This window comes from Monodon monoceros, unplaced genomic scaffold (genome assembly GCF_005190385.1).
Source record: "Monodon monoceros isolate NGI ecotype Baffin Bay Population unplaced genomic scaffold, NGI_Narwhal_1 Super_Scaffold_11, whole genome shotgun sequence".
Taxonomy (NCBI): Eukaryota; Metazoa; Chordata; class Mammalia; order Artiodactyla; family Monodontidae; genus Monodon; species Monodon monoceros.
Window position 1 is genome coordinate 48314230 of NW_021703767.1, and position 21589 is coordinate 48335818.

General features: G+C 37.7%; 1 protein-coding gene across 3 annotated transcripts in view; it reads right to left on the reverse strand.

The window, feature by feature from the left end:
- Positions 1–21589, reverse strand: part of ABI3BP (ABI family member 3 binding protein) — a 262119-nt gene that overhangs the window by 186178 nt on the left and 54352 nt on the right. For all 3 annotated transcript variants that reach the window (XM_029213847.1, XM_029213848.1, XM_029213849.1), the window contains exon 2: positions 12302–12481. In XM_029213847.1, the coding sequence (XP_029069680.1) occupies positions 12302–12481 (180 nt within the window). The remainder of the gene's footprint in view (positions 1–12301; positions 12482–21589) is intronic.

Genomic DNA, 21589 nt, shown 5'->3' on the forward strand with positions numbered 1-21589 from the left:
AAGAAAAGAAAAATAAGTATAGGTCTGGGAAATAGCTGTCAGCAACAGCAAATAATTTTTTGAAAAGCAGGTAAACTTCAACCACTGAATTCGTCTTTGAGGAGCCTATCTGTAGAATTGATATTTTTTTCCTTTGAAGTTCTTTCTTATAAATAGTATGTGGTTTTGTGTGTAAGGATAATCCTTACCTTTCACCTGAAAAGTAATTTAAGCCAAATTTTAAAGGAAATCCTACTAATCACTGTTCAGGCCTTATTTCTGTTAAACATTACAAAATCACTCGGAAAATGAACAAATGCCCATTTTGACAAAGCATTCTGCTGTGCCCTGGGGCTCCGAGACAGTTCTGGTTTCTCTCAGCCCTTAAGAGGCAGCCTGAGGGCCCTGGCGCCCAAGCAGGGTGGGACAATGGTGAAGGTTAAACAATCCATAAAAGGCGCAGCCACCTTGGACCGCAGAGCAACTGCTAATGCAAAAATGACTAGGAGCATCTGCCATTAGTGGGATTCTAGAATGTTCAGTCATAGACCACAGAAGGGAGCTGACATGAAGCTCATGTTGGTATGTATGTTCAGAACAGATGGCAGCAGTGAGAAGCAGCCCCTCACCTCTGTGCTGCAGAGTGAAGCCTCTAAATAAGAGATGACAACCCAGCTTTGATGAGAAGAGAGGGCGTGGAAAAGGTGGAGGTGGAAGGAAGAGGTTCAAAGGGGCTTTTCCTAAACACTGTAAGGTGGACCCCCGAAAGCTCTGCCACACTCCTTCACTCTTCAGTTTGCTGTCTGGAAGGAAAGATGCACCCTTTTTCCAAACAGAGGAGAATTTCAACGACAGATTTCAATGTGGAAGACATTGCTGAAAACTTTTCCTGAGAGTTTTCCTATAATTTCGGTGAGAGCTGGGGAGGCGAAGCTACTGAAAATACACACTTCGCCTGGTGCTTACTACATAAGTTTATGACCCCAATCAACGCAAAAATCAAACGATGGATCTGCTATTTTAAAAGTAACATTAAAGACACCAAAATATAAAACATTTTCTCTCTTTCATGGACTCTGTCTTGACCTGTCATGGTATTTACTGGCTATTTCATGTTGTGCCCTGCAGAGGCGTGCAAACCCTCACCTCCCCCCATCCCCTCTCTCCTGACTGTGTGGGACCCTTTCCCACCAGAGGCAGCCTCAGCATCAAAGCACCTTACCGCACACCTTAGCCCCCAGGGCAAAATAAGCCAGTCTCCCTTTCCCAAAGGCCCTCCATCAGAACCCATAGACCCCAAGGGATTGTAACCTCAGTCCTGGGACAGAGCTACCTGAATGGGGGTGGGAAAGAAGCTAACGCACTGTGTCACTGCCAGCCAGTGCGGGGACTGCTGCCACCACATCCTGCCGGATGTCACCAAGGGGGGAGGTGCCCACCAGACCCTCCCTGCATCCACACCCAAGTCCCTGCAGAAGGTGGAGGGCAATAGTAGTTGCTAAGCGGAGATGGGAAGAGGAAGGCCTACAGCAGCAGGTGGGGGACCAGGCAGTTGAGAAGCAAATTAAGGGAGGGAGTGGCAGACAAAGACAAGAGCCCAGGTGCCAAGCCCTCAGCGCACACACCAGTTGTCCCATCCCACCTCACTGATGAGATAAAACTGAAAAGTAAGCTTACTAAAATTTCCAAGACCGCAAAGCATTAAACTTCACTGCAGGGCTCCTCTGAGTGCACTGGTCACATGCCCAGGAAGCCACACTCGACCTGCCCCTCCATCCCCAATCCCTCCCCGCATCCAGACCACAACCCAGATGGACTAGGTAATTCCTCATTTCCTGTCATCCTGGCTTTCAGTCTGGAGCTTCTCACTCAGCCACTGTCCCAAGCTAACCCTGCCTCACTTGCAACCGCTGACAAATTCTCTCCCTGACCCTGGCAACCAATACTTGAACTCTTTCTCCTACCACTTGCTGTCACAGCCAGTACCCATCCTTTCCTGGCTTAGAGACCTGTTAGACATTAAAACTGTTGACTTCATTGCTGGTAGTTTTTTCCTTGCCTGTGTTTTATATGTGCACCCCACAGAGAAATTTAATGTAGGGTGTTGTCTGTGAACTTGTTTAATGTTTGGCAAGGGCTCGCTCTTGATGGAGAGCCTGCACACACACACATTTTCCAGTGAATGCATCAGGTTTTTAATGTTATCTCTACAGGAAATATGACTGAAAAGTTGGGACTTTGGATATTTTCCTTTCAAATAATAAAGCTAGATCATGTTAACTATTAGGTGGTAAACCAGAGCCTTCAAATCGACAAGGTGTTTTCTTTCTTTTTAAATGCTCAGTCAGCATTACCATGGGGGGTTGAGGGGTCAGGAATAATTCCCAGGAGACGAGTTTGTACGTAGGGTTCAAAGGTTACATAACACTTAGACGCCATGGGGAAAGCACTATGACATGGTAGTCAAATGCACGGGCTTTAGAGCCAGCCTGCCACCTGCAGACTCCTTCACTTCTCAGGGATTTACTGTCTTCATTGGGAAGAAGAGGATGCTAATAGTAGCTGCATCAAGGGGTTGCTGTGAGGAATCAATGACCCATCTCTGTAAAGCCCTTGGCCCAGCATGTTGTAGGTGCCCAATGACATTAAAGCATCAGCTCGTGGGTTGGTGAAAACTTCCACTCCAGCATTTGGTGAGCAGCTACTATGCACTCAGCCTCGTTCATGAAATGCATCAGGCAAACCTGTGGCAAACCTCTTCTCCTTGAGCAGTACCCCCAGTGGCAGAGAAAAGGCTGAGCTATTAGCTTGGAATCAGGTGATGAAAGACTGGGGGACGATGCTAAGAATTCAAGGCTTTCTCCCATGTGTGTATTATGCACATAATTTTTCAACTAAACTGGAACACTTTTGAGAGAAATGGAAGCACCATTAATAATTAAGCCAGAACAGCAGGTGTAAACCATAACCAGGCCTGAGAAATAGGGTAGAGTCAACGCTGTAAGCCAGTTACATCATTTTTTTTCTCCTAGAGATTTCTACCCCAGGCAAAGAGGAACTTTATTGTGTTGACTGGGAGACCTGCCCAGCAAACTCCCAGCAAATTCTGGGGAGTCATCTCCTACACGCACAGATCTATTGACCCTGATCATGGAGTACACGAGGGATGGTGAGAGTCAGCTCTCACCCTGAGCAGCTGTTTGGTTGGTGAGACAAGACTAGTGAAAACAAAAACAAAATCATGAAAATGGAACAATCCAAACCAGAATGTGACTAAATGCTGGCGCTCGCAGCATAGCACTTCAGACGGGATCAGTATGTGACAGAGTGTTGTGTCCAGAGAAAGTAAAATGTTTAAGGAAATAACATATGGGTAGTTAGGAAACTAGGATTTGATTGTAGTCCTTGGTTTTGAGATGCATTCCTAAAAGTAAAGGAAATTATAAAGTCTAAGCATTATCTAGGATCTGTCCCAGATAACCCTCTAATTTATCCTCCTATTGGCAGCTATCTTTCTAAGACCACTTCTCATCAACAAGCCTCTTGCCATAAATCTGGGACAGGGTATACTTTTGACCCATGACAAAAGGGCCATATGCTATTTTGGGGAACCCTTCTAGAAATAATTAAGAATAAATTTTTTAAAGTTAGATTTTGGTCTCAGTGCACTGTGCAATACCTTTGAAAAAAATTGTTGTGCTTTATATAAGAATATTGAGTTTCTTTTATTGTATTTCCAAGAAATGATAAATTTGGAGACAGTTTATCTATTGTTTGGTGAGATCAGGAAGACCATGGAAACATTATAGTTGAATCCGATAGAAAAAATAGAACTTTGAAAAGATGTTATCTTTTTTTATAAAAAATAGAACTTTGAAAAGATGTTATCTTTATCTTAAAACAGGTGAAATAGGCATATGTTATCAAACAAGGCTTTTCTGGTATAAACTCATGGTGAATTTTTTCAGTGGTGGCATAACATTTATTAAGAAATTGGTACCCACTAGGTCAATTTCTTTAAAAATTCCCCTTTGAAGCTTACTCAAGTTCTGCTAAATTTTGCACCTTGGAGGAAAATAAAGTGATTCTGAGATTCCTATTATTTTAATGAAAAATCTGGATTAATCTTGACTATTTAAAGCCAAATACTTCCCAGTGATAAAACCATTTCCAGAGAAAGAACTAAGTAAGAAATAGTTTTAAACAGAAGAGAAAAAAGCATCTTAAATGTGACCCACAGCTGTTTCAGACTTCCTGGGTCTCTCCCTTGACTCTCACCCATTCATTCATTCATCATGCTTCTAAATTATGACAACATTGGACTTGAAAAAGAAATCTAAGGCTTCTAGGGTCCTTAGCTCCTGGGAGTTTTCTATTTGTATAGAGTCTGGGAACAGACTAGACACACCAAAATAAAAACAAATAGCAATTTATTAAGAATGATGGTCAAAGAAAATGCTTAGCCTCTAGGATATTCACGGAGAGAGACAAAAATGTTGCCTTCCTTGGCCAGATATGGCCTTAGGAAGAGTAGGGGCAGTAGGGCTTGACAGGGCAGCTTACAATAAAGAAAGATGATGTTGGTGGTATGGGTAGAAGAGACCAAGTTTTGGGGACATAGGAACTGCTTTACATATTTTAACTCATTTAAACCTTAATGAGTTAGGTAGCCAATGGCTCCTTCCATGATACATGGCCTTTCTTTTTGTCTGTTTACTACTTAAAGGACATTATAAAAAGAAAAAAATAAGTAAATAAAATAAAGGACATTATAGAAGCAACAAATCAGGGGCTTGTGTGTACTTTCCGCTGTAGAAGAACAGATAAAATTCCCTATGTTTTGAGAGGCGGTAGAGTGCAGTGTTTCAGAGCTCAGGTTCTTGAGCCAGACTTCCTGGGTTCAAACCCTGGTGCTATTTACCATCTGAGGCACTTTGGGAAGTTTACTTAAAACTCTCAGAGGTTCAGTTTTCTTATGTGTAAAAGGGCACTAATACTACTACCTACCCCTGCATAACTATCATATCCTTCATCTGCATTTTGGGACTACCTTGTATTCACCGCAGGAGGCTATTTTGCTCTTTCGGCTCAGTCTCTTGCTAATTCTGCCAGAGATGAGGAGAACTGAGCTGGCTTCAATGGCTGACACTGTATCTTTTCTTCCTGTTAGTTTACCTTGCCCATTTTCACTAGTTATTTTTCAGCTTAATTAATTCCTTATATAGTTCCTTCAGTTATTTTCAACCTCCAATTTTTCTTCAGTGAATCCACCATCACCTTCCTTGTGGCACTTACAATAAATATTCACTCGTTTTTTGTCATTAGGTAATATTTATCCTTCCCTGTAATAAATAGTAGAATATCTATTATTTTGTATTTCATCCCACTTCCATAAAAATGAATAGAGCATGCTTAAATATTTTTATGATGAAGGGAAAAGGACAGCTGAAGTTCTAAGGGCTGCAAGGATGAGAGAAAATTGTGCATTTGCTCTTGCTTTCTATTCAAATGTAAAAATTAAGGGTAAAACTTGTAAGGGGTGTTAATATAGAGGAATATAAATTGCACTTATAAGCATATAATTTTCATATCTGAATCACTGTAAATAAATTTTATTCAAACATTTTTTTAATTAATCTTCCCCAGTGAAATAAAAGCAAGCAAGAAATGTCAGAGTAAGAAACTGATGATTACAAGAACTTGTTAAGATAAAACTACCATCCGTTAAAATAAACGAAACAGTGGCAAGGTCTTATTTTGATCTATATTTAGTAGGACAGGTCAAAATTCTTGCCATGTTCTTGCTAAAAATTGCTTTGTAAGACAGAGACAAGAAAAGTGAAATATAGGGATGCCAAACCCTTTCAGCTGTTTCTTGCGAAGATTCACCTTCTCCTTTGGAGACCACGGCTGTGAAACTCTAATAAGAGTCACCTGACAACACTATTCAGCCAATTGCACTGAAAGGGAATCCCCCCTTTAGGACTAAAAGATGGTGACTATGGAAGACACTTGTGTGTGCGCCAAGAGTGCTGTGTCACTGTCTTAGCTTTTGCTTCTTTGGTTTCTTAATCAGTTTGGGGAGTTATCCTTTCCAAGAAAACACTTCTTAGTTGCGATAGACAGTAGTATGGTTACTTCTTTTCAGTTACTGACAGCTCTGCTAAAACAAGCTACCTCTGCAATTTTACTGACACTGCATCCTCCAATAAACAAACAAAACAGAAAATGAAAGCACAGGACTATTACTTAGACTAAGGTTTTTTAATCTGAGCGCTAAAATCTTAGAGCTGACCAAAACTTTACCAGTGATTTAGTCCATTCATTATTAGCAACTGAAACAAAGCTCAGAAAGTTAGGTATATTATCTAAAACCACTCAGTTTGTTATAATAGCAACTAACAAAAATTATAAAACATACCTACTCTGTGCTAGGGTTTATGTTAGTCTTATCATAATAATTTATAGTCTTCACAAATAACTTATAGTCTTCACAACACTCCTGAATGATTATTTTTCTATTTTATAGATGAAAAAAATGAAACTGAGAGAAGTTCAATGACTTACCCAGAACTACTCCGTAGTAAGTAGTTGTGTTGAGTTTGAACCCAGGTCCGTCTCCCTGAAAACATACATATTCTTTCCCCACATGGTGCTGCCTCTCCAGGCAGAGAAGGATCTTTCCTAGAATGTAGATATTAGCATTCTGGTCCAGGATCTCTCCAGGGCAGAGCGCCTCAGGGCTATCGGTATCGCGTCCGCCTCCTCCCTAGCAGGAATCACTCTGAAGGGTTACCAGCAAGATGGCAACCAGGGCGAGTAACTGAGAGGCTCAGTGTGAGAAACTTGCTCTCTTAGGGCGGTGGATGTAAAGGTTAGCAGCTGTGAGAACATGAGGATTAAGCAATTTGCCCTCTTATATCCCTTTGAAGTCCTAACACCTGGTTGGAAGACAAATCCTTAAGTCAGAATTCCTGGTAGTGATAAATATATATGACCTTTTTCCAATTTAAGCTTTTCTTGCAGTAAGGATACTAAAATAACTCCTTAACTTGCTCTACAAAACAGATGGAATGTAACTTTTTCCTTCCCAGGTGACGTCGATTAAAGTATTTTCAGAGGTCAAGAGAACATCATGAAGTATGAGTCTATAAAGATTCAATGTCAAAAAATTCTCATTTTTTTCCTTTTTTGGATGTTTGCAAAATTACCAACAGCTGAACATAAAAGTAACACAGCAAAAATTGAATGTGTAAGTCAGAAATGAGAACATTCATGATGTGGGAAAAAAGGTTATGGGAAACTAGCAGATCTATTATATAAGAATCATATTTTAGCACATCATTGCAGGACTCAAGGCCATTAATGGTTATTAATAGTCACCTGGGAAAATACTACTTTTTCTACTGCTCCAATTAATCTACAAAAATCTTAGAAGATTCTACAGAAGTAAAAGTTTTACAGACATTTCATATGAATTTTAATTTCCAAAATAGCAAAAGGGAATATTTTATGGTTTTTATTTTTACATGTAAGACCAGCAAGTGACTTTTGAAAATACCTCTGTCAATACTAGATAGATAGATATTAAAATAAATGTAGAAATGCTTATAAATGATTATTTAGTAGGAGTCTTAGTCCACATATCACTAAACGTTAACTTCAATATTTCTGAATGATCAACAGCTTCTCACTTCAGTGGTGGGATCTTTTAAACACATCAAGAAGTGGAATGAGTCAAACAAAGTGACACTTAATATTTGTTTCGAAAACGAAAGTAAGTTACAATATTTGGGTATAGTTTGGTGCAACTGAAGAAATACTACTATCCTCTTACAGAATAAAGTAAGAAGAGGGGTTATAAGTGACACTTTTTTTCCATAAAGAAATAAAAATTCTTTGCTCTTGCAACTTGGACCCAAGGGATTTCAACTCATCACTTTATGATCATGAATTCACTAACATGCCCACAGCACATCTGTGAAAAATAGACTTTATTACTGTTTTACAGATGAACAGAATTGAGAATGACCATACTGTAAATTGGTAGCAGAAAGGGAATAGAATAGAGACACAAATTTCAAACATACAGTCTGTGCCAGGCAGAATAATAGCCCTCAAAGACTGCCCGCATCCTCATCTTCAGGACCTGTGAATACCTTAGGTTACATGACACAGGAGAATTAAGGTTGCAGATACAATTAAGATTGTTGATCCACTGACCTTAAAATGTGGAGAGTAGCCTGGATTATCCAGGTGGGCTCAATATAATCATGAGGCTCCTTAAAAGTGGAAGAGGGAAGGCAGAAGAGATCAGAGTGATGTGGTGTGAGCAATGTTTGACCCAATGTTGTTGGATTTTTTTTATTGAAGTATAGTTGATTTACAATATTATATTACTTTCAAGTGTACAGCATAGTGATTCAGTATTCTTACAGATTATACTCCATCAAAAGTTATAAAATAATGGCTATAATTTCCTCTGCTGTATGATATATCTTTGTTGCTTTTCTATTTTATACATAGTAGTTCATATCTCTTAATCCCTTGCCCCTGCCCCCTTCCCTTTCCCCTTTGGTAACCACTAGTTTGTTTTCTATATCTGTGAGTCTTTTTCTGTTTTGTGTGTACATATATATACATATATATATATATATATATATATATATATATATTCATTTGTATTGTTTTTTAGATTTGAAAGTAGAAGAGGAACGTGGGCCCCTCTAGAAGCTGCAAAAAAGCAGGGAAACAGGTTCTCCTCTCAGAGCCTCCAGAAAGGAATGCAGCCCTGCCTACAACCTTGACTTTAGCCTAGAGAGACCCACATTGGGCTTCTGACATACAGAACTATAAGATAATAAATTTGTGATGTTTTAAGCCGCCAAGTTCGTGGTAATTTGTTATAGTGGCAATTGAAAACTAATACACAGCTGTTTAATCATTTAAGAGCCATTACTACAATCATAATCATTAAAAAAGACTGTTAATAATCAATTTAAGCAACCAGAGGATAACATTTAATTTGGAAATGCAAGTCCATTTTGAAGTAATAAAAGTAGAAGCACACAGATTCCTTGGCATAAAGAAAGATGGAAAAGGAAATATCTAAGAGGAATGTTTTTTTCCTTTTCCACAAGAATACTAGAAGAGAAAGGAGATAAATAAAAAGAGCACATTGATCTAAAGGATAAGGTAAGAGTTTTAAAAATGCTGCTTGCAATAGCCTTCCAGGAGAAGTTTGGGAAGCTTTGTGCTTAGAGATCTTTAAGGTACACAGTGATCTGTTCTAGGATGGTTTAGATATATATTAGCCTGATGACAAGGGCCTAGACTAGACAATCTCTCATGGCCTCCTCCAGCCTAAATATTCTACAGAGACTTGACTCTGTTCCATTCAGTGCCACAATATTTATTACCTATCTACACAATGTAGGTCATCCTGCTATGAATAACCAAATAAGGCATAAACTTTGACTTTAAAAAGTTCAGTTTAATAGTGAACCAGAGTTAAACAACCAACCATATTTAAGCTAGACAATGAAAAGAATCATAAGGGGTGGATAAGTGATATATTGATTAAAAATCATTAAATATCTAAAAATCAATGCAGAATAACCAATGCATTCTTACTGATTATAAAACAAACAACATCATTGGTCACCACTGTAGATTTCCAGGCATCAACTTATTACAATGAGAATTTATCCTGTCTTTCCTAAAACACTAGATAAGAAACGTGAAAAAGTAAATAAAATTCTTTAATGTAGAATTTCATCTAAAAAATACAGAAGGAATGATAGAATTAGATTCTATCTAGAATGTAAAACTACCAAACTACCATTTTACAACCTCTGTATAAAATAATGCATCTGGGCAATGAGCATTGATAGATGCTAAAACCATTAAGTGAAAATTTGATGATGAATTTTATAATGGAGGGATCAGGCTGAGACCACCTAAACACACCAAACTGCTTTAACATCACTAAGTATGACACCAGCCATTATGTAACTCTTTGGGAGTTGTTAGGAAATAAACCATACCATCTATAAAGTATTCTTTCCTCCCAAATACTTAACCCAAATCTAAATATCTTTCACAGGAAAGTCAGGGATAGAGGAGCCAGTTCAAAGAGACATGGAAGCAGTCAGTTAAATACAGAATGTGAACCAGGATGCATAATCCAATTTCTCCAGCAAATCAATGACGTTTAAAAAGGGAAGGGAGAGAGGACTGTTATGGAATAAAAGAGACTAATGAGACCTAACAGCCAAACCTAACATGTAGAACATATAGGATCCTGATTCAAAAAAGAAACAACCCTAAGAAGGCATTTTTAAAGATCACCAGAGAAATTTAAATATGGACTAGGTATAAAAAAAATATCATGGGATTATTGTTATAATGTGATAAAAGCAAGGCATTATTAAAATTATTTCTTATCTATTACAGGTGCATACTGAGGTGTTCATAAATTTTTCAAATATGATATCTAGTTATGCTTTTAAATACCCCTAAAAATAGCGTGTGTGAAGAATACATGGAAAGAGATTAGCAAAACAGTGCTATGTATTTAAGTTGTATGATGAGACATGAGGGTAATTACAGGTTTCCCTCTCCTTATATGTTTGAATTTTTTCATAATAAAAAGTTTTAAGGAATGAAAATAATTGTAAAGAAATAAAAAGATACCTAGTCTATTTGATCATCCCTCATCACTGAATTAGTAAAAGCTTGGTATATCTGTGCTAGAAATTTTCTTTATAGTTTTCTACACATATTTTTCATTAGCAATCTGACTTCTATCACTTTAGGATTGAATGCCTTCCACATCATAGGGAAAGGATGTTTACTACTGACCAAATTTGCAATCTATATTACCAAGGATAAAAAATTATCATAGTAAAATATTACTTCTAATGCTCAACAAGTAAAGGAGCAGTAGATCTGTTTCTGCTTGTTTGGGGGTACGTATACAGCTTCCAGTCACTTTCTATAGTGAAGGGTGAATATGGTGGGGAAATATTTGCAAATTTTTAAATTCCTTGTGGTTTATATGGTCAAGGTTAGTGTTGTTACATTTGTCAAAGTGCCTAATTCTCAAATTTTGAAGGGTTACAAACTGTAATGTGTCTGCTTTAAAGTGCTTATCTTATGTAAAATTCAGTCCAGACATTTATAATTAATAATGTTACTCTCTTGCCTAATTTTATTTATTTATTTATTTATTTATTTATTTATGTTTTGCGGTACGTGGGCCTCTCACTGTTGTGTCCTCTCCCGTTGCGGAGCACAGGCTCCGGACGCGCAGGCTCAGCGGCCATGGCTCACGGGCCTAGCCGCTCCGCAGCATGTGGGATCTTCCCGGACCAGGGCACGAACCCGTGTCCCCTGCATCAGCAGGCGGACTCTCAACCACTGTGCCACCAGGGAAGCCCGCTTGCCTAATTTTAAAGTACAACAGAGACTTCTCAATGAGAACAAAGGGCTGCAGGACAAAATAGATTCATCTTCAACATTGCTACATATATGCATGAATGTCAGATCTGGTCTACAGTAGTTCAAGTTATAGTATTAAACTTTGGAAGTTCATGAAAAGACTGTTTAGCAATAATCCTAGCAGTGGATCAAAATATAAATCTCATCTTAGGCTATTCAGGAAGCCTTTGACAGCATTTTAAATAGATGATCCCTTTTTAAAAAAATGTTATCCTTTAAAAACCTTCTATTTGCAAATAATTTTTCTGGAGAAGGCTTGAAGGTACCTACATCCTCAAATTACATTTTAATGTGATTAAAAATATTTTCAAAGAAATGTAAAATTTCATAACACAAATACAAACTTTAATCTTTTTGTCTGAAATACCCTAAAAATTTTTAAATGTAACACACTGTCTTTTCTTTTTAAAGGTAGCTTGGCATGAATAGACACCCAGAAAGCGGTCGATGGTATTTTCCACCAGAAGAAAGTAAAGACATAGCAGGGAGGAAAATTAATCCACATAAACAAGCTATGTTACAGAGATTTAAGGTATTTTAGCTAGTTTTTTTCCCTGTGAAAATTTAGTTATGTGGTCAGGGACTGTAGGTATAATGGCAATGAAGTTGATTATTTCTGCAGTATAAGCAGGGTATGCATTACATATTTGTTAATGTAAAAAATTGTGCTATGGGTTACAACAATTATGAAGATGTTTTGTAATTATGGCATTTCGTTCGGCAGAGGGTATAGAAAGAATGATGCTTCGAGATTTATGTATCATATAACACCCATTACCTTTTACCTCTTCTTCCTATGCCTGAAACCCAAAGATCTTACCAACCACGGCCTCAGTGTATTTCCCTTCCGCAGGAAGAGGGAAGTACTGGTTTGGTGATAAGTTGCTTCCATATCCCAGGAGAAAACCTTCCAGTTTTACATTAGGATTTGGACGCAGGAACTTCAAGAGGATGGAGTCACTTGTAGTATTGATGTGGACCTTCAGGTTTGGCCTTTTACCTAAAGATGGAAACAAAAATATAGGTGGCGGTTACTTCACCTCTTTAGCATCCAAAGTTACTGGCTAGAGGCATTGTTACTGGCTAGAGGCATTGTTATTGGAAATCGTGATATCTAGCTACTCAAGATCACAGCACACCCACCAAACCAGCTAAAATACAGGTTATTTTGAGATCAAAGGAAACAGACTTAATAACATATAAAGCAAAAGCAGTCTAGAATACAAAGTAAAATCTTAGGGTTTAATATTTTGTAGTTTATTATTGAGCAGGTAAATGGGATTTAAGGCTACCTTGGCTATCCACAGTTGGTCAGAACCTTCATTTTATACATCCTATCTGGGAATGGTGAAAGGATCTGAAATTTCTTATCGGTAAATTGAATTACTGCACTTTAAAACCCCCAGCTTCCTCAGTGCTGGTCTCCAGCAGTATCCTCGCAGGACTTAGTGATTCACAGAGTTGGAAAGGGAGGGAAGTGGGTGGATTTTGGCTTAGGGGTAACTGAGATAGTAGAATAAGGGATTCTAAAAGGAGCAGGGCTGAGAAGAAAGATGATTAGTTCCATTTGGAGTTCGCTGGGTCAGTGAGACAACTGACTGTTGTCTCAGTGATTAGTCAACTTACTGTTGGAAATGTCCAACAGTAAGTTTACTATCTAAGTGTGATGCTCACAAATGGGGTCAAGATCCATCGGGGTGTCTTTAGTTTATAAATGATTATTGGGTGAACTTCCCCAGAGAGGCTGCAGAGTAAGCAGAGAAACTCTATATTTTCAAGGCATTATTATTATTATTTAATTATGAAGGCAACAGGGATGGACACTCACTCTAACCAAAGGTCTTGACCAAGCAATGAGGAAACAACACTGTCTTTTGTCTTTGGGGCCAGAAGGAGCTGGGTCCAAACTGCAGCTCTGCCATATACTTATAAGTGTGCCCTGGCTGCTCACTAACCTGTGCTTGAGCCTTCTTTCTTGATTTGTAAATTATGGATAACGATGTCTACTTTGACAGGTTGTTTACAAAGGTTAGTGCAAATGGCAATATCTTAAAGCTGGTACACAGTAATTGCTCAATAATTGGTTACTTAATCAGGTCCATCCAAAGCCCGTTAGTCACAGTTTAGAAATCCAAAAAAGCTTTGTTAGGTTTTCGTAAGTTCATGTCAAACTAATTTGGCAACAAAACTCAATCTGAACTGTTATGAGGCCACTTAATCTTTCTTTAATCTCACTGAATAGTCAGTGTGACTTATTCACATGTTTAATTATAGGAATCTTTTTTTAAATTCATTTTTATTGGAGTATAGTTGCTTTACAATGTTGTGTTAGTTTCTGCTGTACAACAAAGTGAATGAGTTATCTATCTATCTATCTATCTATCTATCTATCTCCACTCTTTTTAGATTCCCTTCCCATTTAGCTCACCACAGAGCATTGAGTAGAGTTCCCAGTGCTATACAGTAGGTTCTCATTAGTTATCTATTTTATACATAGTAGTGTACATATGTCAGTCCCAATCTCCCAATTCATCCCACCCCCGCTTCCCCCCTTGGTAGCCATAAGTTTGTTTTCTACATCTGTGACTCTATTTCTGCTTTGCAAATAAGTTCATCTGTACCATTTTCCTAGATTCTAATTATAGGAATCTTAATTCCTATACTTAAATGTGCTTAATTAAAGGGTGCTGATCAAGACCTCACTGAATAGGTTACTTAATACATGGTCTAGGCAAACTAGTACATTTCTAAAATCCAAAGATTTTCTGAATTCTAAAACAAGTCTGGCTCTGAGAGTTTTAGATAAGAGATTGTGAAATTCAATTATTTTCTTTCTTTCTTTCACTGGGAATTCATATTTTTAAAATATTTTACCTATTGGGAAGACTGTATTTACTAACTTAATAATTCAGTCTATTTCTCATTAATCAAAGACTTATATTGTATATATACCAGTCAGGACCTCTAAATAGCATGGGTTTCCCAAAGCTATCACTCTAAATTTATACTATTCCAGTCAAAAGTCATCCTGGGCGACCTCAATATAGCCACATAGAAGAATTCCATTAGGCCTTTGAAGCAATAAAAACAACACGTCTTGGAGACCAGGCTGTGGGAACCACTCTCTTACTTTAGCAGTCAGTACTATTTCCAGGTATGTGCATAGTACTTTGTACTTCCCAAGAATTTGATAAAATTTCTATAACTTCTTGGTTCTCTGACTGCTATTGCTACACTTGTGGCAAAAAACCCAGAGACACTGAGCAGCTTATCCAAAAGTCTGAGGGAGACTCATCCCCAGCTCACCTAGTCCAATTCTCTTATAGGACAAATGACTAAATTGAGGGCAGCCACATCTCTATCAGTCTGCAGGTTAAGTTCAGCGTCAAAACCGCATCTTAGGCTCTTGCTAGGCTGGACTTCCTGCTCTCATTTTTATTGAGAACTTTGTCATGACCCAAATGAGTAAGGAGTAGCTAACCCCCATACCGTAATGCTGAAATTGATGCTAACTGATAATGTTTTGTCCTAACTTTATAAGATTTTGATAAGGTGATATATATATCACCTTATCAAAATCATAGATAGACAGATAATCTCACATATATAACACAGATTTTGGTCAAGCCAATTTTCCCCTTCTTAGTTATGTGCCTAGATTAACCCTACAGTTAATCTAGGGTTAATATTCTGCTACCTTATAAGGTTATCGGGTCTCACAATAAATCAAAAAACAGCTGGCCTGTTTCCAACACCTTGTTAGGAAGAAGAGATTAGGAATCTTCATGAACTTAGGTTGCACTCTTTTTGGGCTTAGAGTCAAGAGTCACAGCATCATCACATTAGACCTTTGCTCACAGACTGTGGCCTGATGTACCATGTTATTCCCCCCCTTGGAAAGTAGGAAGGATGGCTGTACCAACTGAGAAAAAGGAAGGTTGTAAACAGAACTACTGACTAACAAAAGTGGAAGTGTTCTTGCTTCCTCTGCCCAGAATTTTCATGACTCCAGTCTTTCTCCCTTTTGCTAATAATTTATGTCAATAAATACATCAACATCATGTAACTTTCTGAATAAATTAGCATTTACCTGACCTACTTTCTCCAAAATTCCAATTCATACTACTCTCTAGAGCTAAACTTTTAAAAGTCCTGAGAAAGAAAAAAGCACACAAACAAATCTTTTCTCAAAACAGCACCACAAATTTAATAGTATATTGAGACTCTCATCCCAGTTCCTTACTGGATCTAGGAACTCAAATCCCTTTATTATCTTGCTACACATGAATTCTGTCTTTTTAAAAAAAATTTTTATTGGAGAATGGTTGATTTACAACATTGTGTTAGTATACCGGAAAGTGAATCAGCTATACATATACATATATCCACTCTTTTTTAGATTATTTTTCCCATGTAGGCCATTACAGAGTACTGAGTAGAGTTCCCTGTGCTATACAGTAAGTCCTTATTAGTTATCTATTTGTTACTTTTCAACATCGCTCATTTCTCTTTGGCCAGTATAAATCTTCTCACATTCTGCAATGCATACGAGGTCCTGGCCCTACACCTATGCTCACATTGTCACCCAGCATGGACTCCCTCAATACCCCTTTGCTCACTCAGTTATGACCCCACTGACACTTTCAGAGCTCAGCAAAATGGTTAAGTAATTTTTTTGTCCTTTCCATCTGAATAAGTTCCTCAAGTGTCCCTTCAAATGAATGTTTGGACTAGTATTCAATTTTACATTCTTAAACGATTTCCCCAATATTTTAAGGTATATCTCAGTGCATCCTATAATAATTTTTCATCTTTGATAAATTTATCTTCACTCCAAGTAATTCTGGCTTAAAGGCCTGGAACACTAGTCATGTAATAACAGTTATCTTTCAACAGTTAGTGCGAAGACCTCAGGTGAATGACTTAAGATAGAGATAATAAAAAAAAGTACAACATGATACAAGCTTAACTAGTAAAACATTGATAAGTAAAGTGGCATATATATCGCCCAGGAAAGCCCAGGAGTACAGAGAAATAAGATTACTGGAAGAATATTTTATTGCATCCTATACGAGAAACAAAGCCTATACTAATCAAGAGTGAGAGAAAATGAAGAATGTGAGCATTTCAGGAAAGCAATACTAGAACGGCTGAAAAAAAAAGATTGCATGTTGGCAAAGTAGAACTTTGGAACTATGACAGTTGTTTCTAATCCTCTGTTTGCAACACCCTAGGGTATCTCTAAATATTTCCAAGGGTGTTGTGAAATTTTATAAGAAAAAAAATCCCTTTCAAAACAAAATTAGAAATAATCCCCATTTAATTTTTAAAAGAAAATACATGCCCTGTGGCATTGAAAACAGTGAGGAAGGTAGTGAGATGAGAAAATCAGACAAAAGGTAGAGTGCTACAAGTTCATAGAACCCTCTAGATCAACCAGAGGAGTCAGGTTGCTATTGCTATTGCTATAGGCACAGGTGCTGAGCAGACATTTAATGTTGACCCCAGAATTCTGAGTGCCTGTGGTCAGTGTCAATAAAACTCTGTAAAGAAACATAGCCCAAACACAAGGCACTTAGTTAAGCCAGCTAAACTACCATGGACATCCAGTCACTGATCTGTGAGAAAGGAGTTACCATCACAACCCATTTAGTAGGAGAAATTCTTTCATGTCTAATTTCTCTTCAGGTTATCTTAACACTTTCCAAAATATTTCAGAATGTGGTCTAAATTGCTGATATGAAGTTGGTCACGTTGATAAAACCACTTCAATAGAAAAACTGCAAAACACGAAAGTTCTCTTCTAAAAGTAAAAAATATCTATTAGTGTAGTAGCAGTAAATGCCTTAGCCTCTAAGCTCTCAGTGTTGTAAAACAGTAAATAGCAAGTTTGAGAATAATCAGATTAGCAATTATTTCCATAAGATATTAAGTAAAAGAATAGCTATAATAGTGATGTCAATAAAATGACTCACTTGTTTCAGGATTAAAAGAATAAACCCAATTCTTTTCTATAAACCCATAGTATGTTCCTCTTTTTTTACACACATTCTATTTACATTGCCAACCTGTATACTTGTTCAGTCACTTATTTTGTTATACAAAATCAAATTTTCTCAGACATCAAGATAATTAAATCAGTTTCCATCAGTTCAGATATGATATGTGAAGCATAGGCTTTAAAAAATGATAAATTGGACTTGATCGGATTTTAGTTTTGAACTTTAAAGGGACTAATAAGAAAAAGGAAAGGCTAACTGCAGATTGGCAGAAAACATTTGCAGTACATTTACCAATTAGAGGCTTGCATCCAGAATATTTAGAAGAATATTTTCTACTCAATCAGACAACAAAACATTTAAGAATAAAGGGCAAAAAGCTTGAATAGATCCTTCACTAAAGGAAATATATGATAACCAAGAAGCACATGAAAAGATGACATGAGGGTTGTCAGATGTTTTCAGTAAGGGGTCAAGTAGTAAATATTTTAGACTTTGCAGACCAGATGTTCTCTACTGCAACTACTAAACTCTGCCATTGTAGTACAAGAGCAGCTATAGACATTATGTAAATCAGTGGACATGTTTGTGTTCCAATTAAACTATATTTATAAAAATAGGCAGTTGGCTAGATTTGGCCACCCAGTCCTAGTTTACCAACTCCTGGTCAACATCCTTAGTCTTCAGGGAAATGCAAGTTAAAACCACAGTGAGGGATATCATACACATTAAGAATGGCAAAAAATGAAAAGACTGTCAATAACAAGTGTTATGCAGAATTTGGAGCTCTCATACATTTTGAGTATGAATGTTAAATGTTTCATGAAGTTTCACCACTGGTGAAAACCGTTGGTCAGTTACCAAATAACCCATCAATTTCATTCCTAGGTATTTACTCAGGAAAAATGAAAATATAAGTTTATGCAAAGACTTGTGTGCAGATATTCAAAGCAGCACCAAAATGGAAAGAACCTAAATGTCCATCACCAGTTGAATGGATAAAAAAATTATGGCTTATCCATACAATGGGATATGAGCCAGCAATAAAACAGAACAGCATTTCAATGTGGTTGAATCTCTCTGGTTTACCATAATGCCACTGTAGAATAAGCCAAATTTTCCTCACCTCTGTAATCACCTTATACAGACTCTCCTGACGGGAGCACATTCAGGCATCTTGCCATTACAGCACTGGTGAAAGTAGTTTTAATAGTGCCTAATATTATTATTCACCATTAAACAAGTGGTACATATATAAAAGCAGCAAGTCCTTTTCAGGCATTACTATGCTCCAAGAACTGAACATTCTAAGTTTCAGATGTATTCTGTGTTCTTCTCAGACAGTTAGCTTGCAAGTGGAAACATTCCAATGCCTTCATGATCAGAGCAGCTAATTAAGGAACTATCAATATGTCACATCTCAAGTGTATGTATTAAACAGGGCAGTTACTGTCTGATAACACATTCAAAAGTTTCCCCCCAAAATCACAGCTGATGGCATAGATTGTGTTTAACTGAACTATACAAACCATAAGTTTAACATGGGACTTGGCAATAATTTAACATTTGTTTTAATTCTTAGGGAGTGAAAAAGGTATCATATAACAGTGGTGCTCACATGACTCTACCTGTTCTGGTACCATGATCCAAGGAAAGATGTTAGAAGGGGAAAGAAAACCATATGGAATTACATTAATTTTTCTGTGACAGCCATAAGGTAAAAGGAGTGGCCAAGGCAATTAGACAAGTGTCTTCAGTTGTTCCTGATCATTCAGTAGAAATGTGTAATCTGTAGTTTATAACATGGCTTTTCTTACCAATAACAACCACCTGAAAGCCAGTGACATGACTAGAAATTTTCCATAGCAAGAAAAGCACGGCACCTTCAGTTAAATATTTTAAGGAGAATGAAGATTAAATATCGCTATTAATCAAATAATATTAGGTATTATAAAAACTACTTCTACAAGTGCTGTAATGGCAAGATACTTGAATAACCTTCCATCAGAAGGAAAGTCTGTGCAAGATGGTTTCGAAGAAAAGGGAAGTCCGGGCCCATTCTGCAGTGCATGATGGCATGCCAGACAAGATAGGTGGAAGGAATTAAATTGCTTTGGTGATGATGGTGTTGGTGGGGGTGTGTGTATTCAGAATTACAATTAAAAGCACTCACAGAATAATACGAGACAAATCCTTTTAAATTTTCAAGTTGTTATATTCTTTTTTTTGTGTGTGTGGTACGTGGGCCTCTCACTGTTGTGGCTTCTCCTGTTGTGGAGCACAGGCTCCGGACGCGCAGGCTCAGCAGCCATGGCTCATGGGCCCAGCCGCTCCACGGCATGTGGGATCTTCCCAGACCGGGGCACGAACCTGTGTCCCCTGCATCGGCAGGCGGACTCTCAACCACTGCACCACCAGGGAAGCCACTGTTATATTCTTACTATTAACCCCATATATCTCATGGTATCCTGGCTCTCTGGGTCTCCAGATTGGAATTCTTCCTCAAAACCCCATAGATTCTCTATCACTCTCTTCCCAACTCTTTACCAAGGCCCAGTAAAGAATTTTTGAGAACTTGCAAAGAGCTAGTGTGCAGTAAACACGGAGCAGCTCTACAACATGTCTTCCAGAAACAGGGATGTCAATGACAGTTGTTTAAGTTGCGCATTGCAAAAGTCTAAATGGCACCATTCAAACCATCTTTTATTTACGGCCCTATATAGCAGCCACATTCACAAAGATGATGCAAAAATAATTGCTATTTACAAAAATGGGCAATTTGGTAAAGGTAGCCATCTTGAAATTCTCTAATCTCTTCCCATAGGTCTCAAACAGCTCCCACCCACCCACCCCCGCCTTCTTACTTCATGCCTTTGATTTCTATCTTCCCTACCTTCTGATTCTGCTGTCACTGGTAATGAGGGGCTTTGGGTGGCGGGCTGCCTGGCATAAGGAAGATAGGGACCCAGCTACGAACACTTTCGATATTGTGCTCCCTAACTTACAAATGAAATTACTTCACCAAATATATACAACTCAGATGACGAATCAGGGATCTAAATAAGAACAATTGAGGAAAAGGGATTCTGGGCATTCAGGAAACGATGAATTAATACCACACAGTTTTAGAGGTGAACAGAAGGCATCCCTTCTTGTGTTTTTTACAATATAAGAATATATGTATGGAAGCAATCTAAGTGTCCAGCAACAGGTGAATGGATAAAGATGTGGTATATACATGCAATGGAATATTACTCAGCCATAATAAAAGAATTAAATTTTGCCATTTGCAGCAACATGGGTGGACTTGGAGGGCATTAGGCTAAGTGAAATAAGTCAGACGAAGACAAATACTGTAAGATATCACTTACACATGGAATCTAAAAAATACAACAAACTAGTGAATATGACAAAAAAAGAAGCAGACTCACAGATATAGAGAACAAATTAGTAGTTACCAGCGGGGAGAAGGAAGGGGGAAGGGGAAATATAGGGGCAGGGGATTGAGAGGTACAAAGTATTAGGTATAAAATAATATACAAGGATATATTTTACAACATGGGGAATACAGCAAATATTTTATAACAACTATAAATGGAGTATAACATTTAAAAATTGTGAATCACTATATTGTACACCTATAAGTTACATGTTATATATCAACTATACTTCAATAAAAAAGAAAGTATATAAGAAATACCTTTTAAGAATATGTAAGAAAATATCTGAAAGTATAAGAAAAAATCCTGATTAAAATAATTTAGATATATATAAAGCAAGATTTTTATAAATCTAAGGAAAGATGGCATTTTTTAAAAAGTATAGGAAAAAAGTTGTGGTTAAAGTCCCATAAGCCACATGGACAGCTGCCAAAGCCAGGGACTGGGGGGCTTTAAATAAACTCACAATTTGACTTTACACATACAGGATCAATGTTAGCAAGAAGCTCACAGCAGAGCGTCCTGTGATCTCTGTTCCAGCTCAAGCAGAGCAGGCTGCTCCCTCTCCCGTGCCCCGAGGTGAGACTGCCAGGGGGAGGACATGTGCCCACAGGCAACATGTGCTCTCAGAGTTAGGAAATAAAAAGTCCAGCTTACCTGGAGAGCTCC